Source organism: Erythrolamprus reginae, chromosome 10 (genome assembly GCF_031021105.1).
Source record: "Erythrolamprus reginae isolate rEryReg1 chromosome 10, rEryReg1.hap1, whole genome shotgun sequence".
Classification (NCBI taxonomy): domain Eukaryota; kingdom Metazoa; phylum Chordata; class Lepidosauria; order Squamata; family Dipsadidae; genus Erythrolamprus; species Erythrolamprus reginae.
This window is the reverse complement of record NC_091959.1, coordinates 17,898,571-17,909,210: the sequence shown is the minus strand read 5'-3', so window position 1 is coordinate 17,909,210 and position 10,640 is coordinate 17,898,571. Positions and strand designations below refer to the sequence as shown.

At 42.4% G+C, this 10,640-nt stretch overlaps 1 protein-coding gene across 5 annotated transcripts in view; it reads right to left on the bottom strand.

Moving 5' to 3' along the window:
- Positions 1-10,640, bottom strand: part of MAP2K5 (mitogen-activated protein kinase kinase 5) — a 230,155-nt gene that overhangs the window by 40,339 nt on the left and 179,176 nt on the right. For all 5 annotated transcript variants that reach the window (XR_011559993.1, XM_070762760.1, XM_070762763.1 and 2 more), the window contains 2 exons: positions 8,083-8,144; positions 3,607-3,652 (listed from right to left, as the gene is read on the bottom strand). Coding sequence is in view for 4 of the 5 variants with exons in the window: in XM_070762760.1 (XP_070618861.1) it covers positions 3,607-3,652; positions 8,083-8,144 (108 nt within the window). In the remaining variant the exon portion in view is untranslated. The remainder of the gene's footprint in view (positions 1-3,606; positions 3,653-8,082; positions 8,145-10,640) is intronic.

Sequence of the window (10,640 nt, the reverse complement as noted above, 5' to 3'; positions counted from 1 at the left end):
CAGAAATTACATTACCCACTTTCAAAAATAGATTCAAGGTCCAATGTCTCACTAACGTTAATAATAATAATAATAATAATAATAATAATAATAATAATAATAATAATAATAATAATAGAAACATAGAAGACTGACGGCAGAAAAAGACCTCATGGTCCATCTAGTCTGCCCTTATACTATTTCCTGTATTTCATCTTACAATGGATATATGTTTATCCCAGGCATGTTTAAATTCAGTTACTGTGGATTTACCAACCACGTCTGCTGGAAGTTTGTTCCAAGGATCTACTACTCTTTCAGTGAAATAATATTTTCTCACGTTGCTTTTGATCTTTCCCCCAACTAACTTCAGATTGTGTCCCCTTGTTCTTGGGTTCACTTTCCTATTAAAAACACTTCCCTCCTGAACCTTATTTAACCCTTTAACATATTTAAATGTTTCAATCATGTCCCCCCTTTTCCTTCTGTCCTCCAGACTATACAGATTGAGTTCATTAAGTCTTTCCTGATAGGTTTTATGCTTAAGACCTTCCACCATTCTTGTAGCCCATCTTTGGACCCATTCAATTTTGTCAATATCTTTTTGTAGGTGAGGTCTCCAGAACTGAACACAGTATTCCAAATGTCGTCTCACCTGTGCTCTATATAAGGGGATCACAATAATAATAATAATAATAATAATAATAATAATAATAATAATAATAATTTATTAGATTTGTATGCTGCCCCTCTCCGAAGACTCGGAGCGGCTCACAATAGTGAACAATGTAAACAAATCCAATACTTTAAAACTATCTAAAAACCCTTATCATTAAAATAACCACACAACTCAATCATACCATACATAAACCATATTAGCAAGGGGATACATCAGTTACCCCATGCCTGGCGACATAGGTGGGTTTTCAGCAACGTATGAAAGGCGAGGAGGGTGGGGGCGGTTCTAATCTCCAGGGAGAGTTGATTCCAAAGAGGTGGGGCCGCCACAGAGAAGGCTCTTCCCCCGGGGCCTGCCAGACGACATTGTTTAGTCGATGGGACCCGGAGAAGGCCAACTCTGTGGGACCTAATTGGTCACTGCGATTTGTGCGTCAGAAAACGGTCCCGAAGGTATTCTGGTCTGACACCATGTAGGGTTTTATACGTCATTACCAACACTTTGAATTGTGACCGGAAACTAATCGGCAGCCAATGAAAAAAGACCCAAGAAAGCAGCACTTGGATTCCAAAGCAGTTCCACACAGACCTTTAACAGTGTGTGCGGTATTATTATTATTATTATTATTATTATTATTATTATTATTATTATTAAGATTTGTATGCCTTCCCTCTGTGACATACGAACATGGGTCTTGTTGTTTGAAGAAGACAAGTCCAAAAGTTGCGTGGTTTTATGAATCATGACCATCATCCTTTAACTTTGATGGGAACTTGGTATCTGCCTTCCTCTATTTTCCCCTGACATATAAAAAGTACCCAACACCTCTCACCCCCCATAAACGATGAACAGCTAAGTGGGTATTGAAGTTTTTAGGATCTTGGTGCCTTTATTCCTTATTTTTGCTTTTGATTATATCCTTTTAAAAATGTTTTTTTCATGAACTGCGAGAGTCACTGGAAGTTGGGTCTTATAGAAATGTAATAGCCATTAAAAAATCAATAGATAAATAAATACTCATTCTAAAGAAAGCAGGAAAAAGAAACCTGTTCATCTTTCATGTTGTGAATACAAAAAGAAACAAAGAAAATTTGAGGAAATTACGATCTTTCTTTATAAACCTTAGCAAGGTGAAATCTGGCTCTCCCACCCACCCATTTCACAATAAAAATACCATATAGAGTACTGGGTATCACAAATGCTACTGTAGACACACACACACACACACAAACATTTGTTAGACCAATCCTAGAATACAGCTAGCCTATATGGAACCCACATTGCATATCTGACATCAACACAATTGACAGAGTCCAGAAATATTTCACAAGAAGAGTCCTTCATTCCTCTTCTCATCACAAAATACCTTACTATGCCAGACTTGAAATTCTTGGTTTAGACAACTTACAACTCCATAGTCTCCGTTCCGACTTAGTTATTGTTCATAAAATCATATACCCAAATGTCCTACCTGTTAACGACTACTTCACCTTCAACTGCAACAACACGGGGGCACGAAATCGATTTAAACTAAATGTCAACCGCTCCAAACTTGACTGCAAAAAATACGACTTCAGCAACAGAGTAATCAACGCCTGGAATGCACTACCTGATTCTGTGGTTTCTGCTCCTAACCTCAAAACCTTTAACCTTAGACTATCTACAATTGACCTCTCCCCCGTTCTAAGAGGTCTGTAAGGGGCGTGCATAAGCGTACCACTGTGCCTACCGTCCCTGTCCTATTGTCTTCTTTTGTTACTTTTTATCATTACTTATCTAATGTTTTATTTGTACAAATTACCACCCTATAATTGTTTGACAAAATAAATAAATAATGAAATAAAACTGGGCTGGGACTCACTGCTCACAGTCACTCATGCCCTCATCACCTCGAGGTTCGACTACTGTAATGCTCTCTACATGGGGCTACCTTTGAAAAGTGTTCGGAAACTTCAGATCGTGCAGAATGAAGCTGCGAGAGCAATCATGGGCTTCCCAAAGTATGCCCATGTTACACCAACACTTCGCAATATGCATTGGTTGCCGATCAATTTCCGGTCACAATTCAAAGTGCTGGTTATGACCTATAAAGCCCTTCAGGGCATCGGACGAGAATATCTCCGGGACCGCCTTCTGCCGCACGAATCCCAGCGACCAGTTAGGTCCCACAGAGTTGGCCTTCTCCGGGTCCCATCGACTAAACAATGTCGTTTGGCGGGACCCAGGAGAACAGCCTTCTCTGTGGCGGCCCCCACCCTCTGGAACCAGCTCCCCCCGGAGATCAGAACTGCCCCCACCCTCCTTGCCTTTCGTAAAGTTCTTAAGACCCATCTCTGCCGTCAGGCATGGGGGAACTGAGACATCTCCCCCAGGCCTATACATTTTATACATGGTATGTTTGTGTGTATGCTTGCTTTTAATAATGGGGGTTTTAGTGTTTTTTAAATTATTAGATTTGTTCTTACATTGTCTTTTGTTATTGTTGTGAGCCGCCCCGAGTCTATGGAGAGGGGCGGCATACAAATCTAATATATAATAAATAAATAAATAAATAAATAATAATAATAATAATAATAATAATAATAATAATAAAATACACAAAAACACATGAATCTGGATTTTTTTTTAAAAAATCAACAAATTAAGGAAGGATTTTGAATAATCTCCTTGACTGAAAGTCTCTTTTGACCCAAAGGCCAGAAAGTTTCAAGAAGGCTTTGCTAATGCACGTCTGATCCCACCCTTCAATTTTACCGAAGACGATTAACAATGCTAATTAAATCATGAGATCTCAATAGTGTCTGCTGGATGCCAGTGCTGGAAGCAAAGTTTAGATTTGATATTAGTTAACTTATGGGGAAAAGACAATAAACAAACTTGCGTGTACAATAAATCAGTATAACTTTTAAGGTTTATGTCTCAGAGGCTGTAGAAGCAGACCGACTCACCATTAATTCTTCAGGGGCTGGCCGTTCTTTTGGTTGCTTCCTCATGCTGACAACACAGAGAGGAGAAAAAAGAATAAGTTAGGAAATGTCCCAAGAACGATGAAGATTTTGGGTAAACAGGCCTGGGGCAAACCCTGATCGTCCAAGATGACACAACAGAAGCCCATAAATACAATCCCTCCAAAGAGTAGCCATTAAGAAAATCTGTTCACTTCTGCCACTGAGTTTATGCTTTATTCCTTGATCCAGTTGTTTAGAGGCCTACAATCTTTCAGGTTGTGTGTGTGTGTGTGTGTGTTGGTTTTCTGAAATCCCCTTGGAAATCCTATCACTTTGTAAAACAGGCCCTTATTAGTTTGAGCTTTCAAATGAAGAACAGATTCAAACTTAATATTAACCGTTCCAAACTTGACTGTAAAAAATATGACTTTAACAATCGAGTTGTCGAAGCGTGGAACTCATTACCGGACTCAATAGTGTCAACCCCTAACTCCCAACATTTCTCCCTTAGACTATCCACGATTGACCTCTCCAGGTTCCTAAGAGGTCAGTAAGGGGCGTACATAAGTGCACTAGTGTGCCTTTCGTCCCCTGTCCAATTGTCTTTCCTTTATCTCATATATCGTATATATTTTCTTCCTTTCATATATCTTCTCCTCTATTTTTACATATTATCTTTATATATATTACTTCATGTCTATTCCATATGTATTGTGTATTGGACAAATGAATAAATAAATAAAATAAATAAAGTTTTTAAGCAGATGTATGTATGTATGTATGTATGTATGTATGTATGTATGTATGTATGTATCTATTTATGTATTTATTAGATTTGTATGCCGCCCCTATCCGTAGACTCGGGGCGGCTCACAACAACAATAAAACAATTCAAGACAAATCTAATAATTTGAAAACATTAAAAAAAAACCCCGTTATTATAGCAGACATACACACAAACATACCATACATGAATTGTATAGGCCCAGGGGAGATGTCTCAATTCCCCCATGCCTGAGGGCAGAGGTGGGTTTTAAGGAATTTACGAAAGGCAAGGAGGGTGGGGGCAGTTCTAATCTCAGGGGGGAGCTGGTTCCAGAGGGTCGGGGCTGCCACAGAGAAGGCTCTTCCCCTGGGACCCACCAAACGACATTGTTTAGTCGACGGGACCCGGAGAAGGCCAACTCTGTGGGACCTAATCGGTTGCTGGGATTTGTGCGGCAGAAGGCAGTCCCGGAGATACTCTGGTCCGATGCCATGAAGGGCTTTATAGGTAATAACCAACACTTTGAATTGTGACCGGAAATTGATCGGCAACCAATGCAGACTGCGGAGTGTTGATGTAACATGGGCATACCTTGGGAAGCCCATGACTGCTCTCGCAGCTGCATTCTGCAGTATGTTGCATAACTATCTGTCTGAAGTAGTGTAGGGTTTCCTGCCTAAGCAGGGGGCTGGACTAGGAGACATCCAGGGTCCCTTCCCACTCTGTTATTGTTGTTGTTGTTATTATTATTATTATTATTATTATTATTATTATTATTATTATTATTATTTGTAATGGTTGCTTTACAACCCCGCAACTGGCCTATTTCTCCCCATGCAGAGGACAGGAGGAAAAGAAGCTGGAAGGAATCTGGATGTCTTTGCTTCATACCTCTCAATTCCCAAAGTACAGTACACAATTCAAAGTGTTGGTTATGACCTATAAAGCCCTTCATGGCATCGGACCAGAATACCTTCGGGACCGCCTTCTGCTGCACGAATCCCAGTGACCGATTAGGTCCCACAGAGTTGGCCTTCTCCGGGTCCCGTCAACAAAACAATGCCATCTGGCGGGACCCAGGGGAAGAGCCTTCTCTGTGGCAGCCCCGACCCTCTGGAATCAACTCCCCCCAGAGATTAGGACTGCCCCCACCCTCCTTGCCTTTCGTAAACTCCTAAAAGCCCACCTTTGGCACCAGGCAAGGGGAAATTGATTCCCCTTGGCCGCTCTGTCTTATGTATGGTTTGTTTGGGTTGTATGAGTGTTTTTAAATCAAGGGTTTTTAACTGTTTTAATCATTGGATTTGAATTTTGTATTCTTGTTGTGAGCCGCTCCGAGTCTTTGGAGAGGGTCGGCATACAAATCTAATAAATAATAATAATTTTTGAAAGGTGAGGCTAACTAGATGTTTTCCTTCTTTTCTCCATGAAAACATTTTGCTTCTCACCCAAGAAGCTTCTTCAGTTCTTCAGCCAGAAGATCAAGGAAAAACAAAGGCAGCCCAGCTGAAAAGCACCTTTGGGACAAACATGACTGAGAACCTCCACAGAATTGTGTGAAGCACACAACCGGCCAGGCCACACTTTGCCGTCGTGCCCATTCCCTTCCAAAACCCCTCTGCAGCACCAACTCCCTCGTCGCTTCTCTTGTAGGCAAAGCCAACCGAGGACAGCACCACATTCTTTGCAAGCTGTTCTAAGCCACTTTGGCAACACTCTTAATCTGACATTGCGAAGTAGCTGGGTCTTGTGGGAGAAGGCGGCTATTATATGCTATCATTTATGCCTCCACCTGACATCTGTAGAGGTTAGCCCTCCTCCTGCCTCAATTTAAAAAATATAAAAACAATATGCTTTCTGATTAATCTCTGGGTAGAAGTGGAAAAAGGTGCAGGGAGGATAGATTATCCAGCGTTTCAGCTTCACTACAGAAATCTAATCTACCCCAAAGTGGATCGGCCTTATAATAAACATAAGCCTTGTATTTATTATTTCAATTAACAATAGTCACACTGTTAATTCCTTCTCTCTCTCTTTTAAAAAAAACCACAAAACCAAAACACCTCCCTTTGGAATATTCCAGGAGAGGCTTCTGTCATCAGCAGTTATTCCAATGTTTCTCCCACTTGGTTAGCCCATTCGAAGTTAATTCTACTGACATTAGTCAAAAACTTTCCTTGCAAAGGAAAATTAGAACAAAGGAAAATGTGAGTGTGTGTAGAGAGGGGTGTCATCCGTTTTGATTGTCAGCATTGGTCTTTTTCAACACAGATATTCCTGTTGTGAGCCGCCCCGAGTCTACGGAGAGGGGCGGCATACAAATCTAATTAATAATAATAATAATAATGATAATAATAATAATAATAATAATAATAATAATAATAATGGTCCCAGTGGTACTTGGCACGCTGGGCGCAGTGCCAAAGGATCTCAGCGGACATTTGAAAACCATCGGAATTGACAAAATCTCCATCTGTCAATTGCAAAAGGCCGCTTTACTGGGATCGGCAAACATAATTCGCCGCTACATCACGCAGTCCTAGGTGCTTGGGAAGCGCCCGACTGGTGATGAAATACGAAATCCAGCATAGTGATCTCGTTTGCTGTGTTGTACTGACATAATATTAGTACTGCAAGTGGCTGGTCCAATTCTGTGTGGCGTGAGAGTAATTTTCTTTTATTGGTTTCAGCCATAGCTTTGAACACTTCTCTCTCCCATCCCTTCCACAAAAGAGAATAGACCTCCAATTTTTTTTTAAAGTGAAACAACTTTATGAGTATTGACCGCTGTCTTTCTCCGTATAACGCAGGGCTGCTGTTATTACATTTTAGTAAGCGTAGGCCTTGGTGTGTGGACGATTTTGTATTTCCATCCTTCTACTAAATTATGCCATTTTGTTTGAGAAGAAAAAGAGTAGTAATTCTATCTCTCATCCACCATGTTTAGCCTGTAAGTTGTTTGCTCTTTTTAGCTTTCAAATACTTGTTTATAAGCACCTAAAAGAGGCACTGAACGTATCTTTGCTAGGGGGTAAGTTAACCTTTTGGTGCTCAGGAGACTCTGACTTTGAGCTACACTTGCTTCTTTTTAATGGTGCTTTTTTTAAGTTAAGGAGCCTTCCTGTCTGACTGACAGGCAGTCTGTCTGGACTGAAAGAATGAAACCATGCCCCACAGTGTGGTTTAAAAGATGCCCCCTCCCCATCAGAGCTCCTCCCAAAGACAGACCCCCCCCCCATAAAATTCCTTCCAAATGAAAAGCCCACAAATTAATTGAGGCTGCAGTTTAGACCCCCTTCAAAACCCAGAGCTTATTCTTCTAAGCAAGAGGAGAAATGCTCGGATAATAGTCGGGTAAATACCATTATCTATCATCTTCATCCAAGGGATTTCGAACACATGCCTGTGTGCTTGTAGAAACAAACGGCACCGGTTCTCTGAGAATGCACCCAGATTCCCAGTTGTTTATGGATGGGGGAGTGGGCAAAAAACCCTCCCCCCCTCCGAAGTACTTTTATGACCCTTTGTGTAAATAACGTTTACATAATTTAAACAGTTTGCTCAGCTTTGCCGGCCCAGCTGGCCCAGCCCTGCCAGGTCCCTGGAGCCCTGGAAGGATTCGGAGGAAGCCATAAGGTCCTGTGATACAGGGAGTTAATGGCATGTATCATTTACATGGAGGGCACGGCACATTTGCAAACGAAGCTTACCATTGAGTGATGAAGTGTACAAACGGCTCCGAGAACTCCCCAACCGGAAGGACAGGAGATTCCTACAAGCCAGTTTTGGCCACGGGTAGGGGGAGAGGGCAGGGGAGGGGAGGGAGGAAAAAAGAGGGAGAGAAGCATTGAGTCCAAATTGTCAAATTGTGCCCTTGTTCTCTGACGGCAAACAAACGAAGACGTTTTTTTTTGAAAAACAACAACAACAACGCACAACGAAATCAAATAAAAGGAAACCCTGCATTTAAAAGTAATGAGCGTTACGCAGTGGGGAAAGCACACGTAGAAATCCAACCAAGAGGAAGTCGGAAACGGACAATGATAGCCACGGGGCAGGCAGGAAGGTAGCGAGAGTGTAAATGAGAAATTAATGATTATTTAAGTAACACCCAAATGGTCTTGTAATTAACAAAGAGCTGGGAAATTATTCTTGGGTTGACCTTCGCTTCCTCCATCATAGTTGCTATTTATTTACACTTAGCAATCCCAAATCTTGTTAGATTTAAACAGAAGGAGCCAGGAGTGTATAAAGAACTAAAAAAAAGAGAGAGAGAGCTGAGCTAATTAACCAACCACTCAACAAAAGGAGAATTGCCAGATATATTCTGCAAATGGAGGCGGGGTGGTGGTGGTGGTGTCTCCCCGCATTATTCCAAGGGGCAGAGCCCCGGTCTTGGTGAAAGGGAGATGGGAACATGGGGAGTCTCGGCGGTGCCCCCTCCCTCCCCAGAATGACAGAGAGGGACTTGCCAGTGTTTATAGTCTAACAGCTCAGGATGTAATGAAATGGGACTGTGGAGGACTTTAACCGTCATCTCATTAGTCCTCCAGTTGGAACAAGAGAGCCGCATCCAACAGGAATCAGCTGCAATTGACTCTGCTACTCATCTATTCTCATTTGCTATTAAAAAATATCTTTCGGCAGCTTTTGCTACCGTTTACCCTGCCACCTTCCCCGGCTCTGTCCCCGAGTGCTCGGCAAAGTATGATGCATGCACCTATTTAAATTAACAAAGGAATGACTTATTTTAATCTCGCCGTGCATTGCCTCTTTTGGCCGTTTGCGAGAGCCATCGATCATCACATACAACCTTCTGATGCTGCAGGCAAGAAACTCAGAGCGCCGTAACATTTGGCGGGAGCCCGACAATTTCTCTCGCACACAACTGTGTCAAATGCATGCGAGGGCTTCATTAGGGAGGGTTGCGAGGGAAATGGCTTGGATGCGATGGGGAGAATGGGGAGGGGGGGCAGTTCAAAAAGGAGAGAGGAGAGGAGGAGGAGGCGGCTCAAAGCTCCTCCACCAACACATGTGTGTGTGTGTGTGTGTGTGTGTGCACGCGCGGGTGTCACTCTCAATGGCAGCAGCAAGAAGCAACCACCGAGCTGCAGAAGTGATTAGTAAATATACATATAATTGCAACAGCCCAATTATCAGAAAAATGAGAGTGGTAATTACAAGATACAAAATTAACTAGAACTCTTATTAAGGCTTTGTCTCCAATTCAAACAAACAGAAACTGCAGCAAAACACAATTAAATCAAAAGTAACTGAAGAGTACAAGGCGACAAGATTTGGAGCGTTGTTGCCTTTCGACACACGTTTTGTGGATTGCACAAGGCCGGGCAAATGGAGAAAATCTCAAAAAAAAAATAACCCTCATCTTGCAAGGAGGCGGTGAGAGAGATTCGCCCTCAGAGGCTGTTTGGTTGGGGCTTGCATTACATCAGGCATGGGGAACTCTGGCCCTTTTATGACTTGCAGACTTCAACTCCCAGAATCCCTCAGCCTGTTATGGTGGAAGGCAAACATCCATAAGCTCAGGAATTCTGGGATTTGAAGTCCGCAAGTCATAAACGGGTCATGTACACCACTTGTGTATTACACGAAGGGAACTTTCAGGGATGTTTGTGGGTTTTGCCTTCTACCAAGGGTCTCCAACCTTGGCAACATCAGGGAAGGAGAACTATGGGCCTTTTATAACTTGTGGACTTCAACTCCCAGAATCCCTCAGCCCGTTATGGTGGAAGGCAAACATCCATAAGCTATGCCAGCTCAGGAATTCTGGGATTTGAAGTCCGCAAGTCATAAACGGGTCAAGTAGACCACTTGTGTATTACATGAAGGGAACTTTCAGGGCTGCTTGTGGGTTTTGCCTTCCACCAAGGGTCTCCAACCTTGGCAACATCAGGGAAGGAGAACTATGGGCCTTTTATAACTTGTGGACTTCAACTTCCAGAATCCCTCAGCCCGTTATGGTGGAAGGCAAACATCCATAAGCTATGCCGGCTCAGGAATTCTGGGATTTGAAGTCCATAAGTCCAAACATCCATCATCTATGCCAGCTCAGGAATTCTGGGATTTGAAGTCCATAAGTCCAAACATCCATAAGCTATGCCGGCTCAGGAATTCTGGGATTTGAAGTCCATAAGTCCAAACATCCATAAGCTATGCCAGCTCAGGAATTCTGGGATTTGAAGTCCGCAAGTCACAAACGGGTCATGTAGACCACTTGTGTATTACACGAAGGGAACTTTCAGGGCTG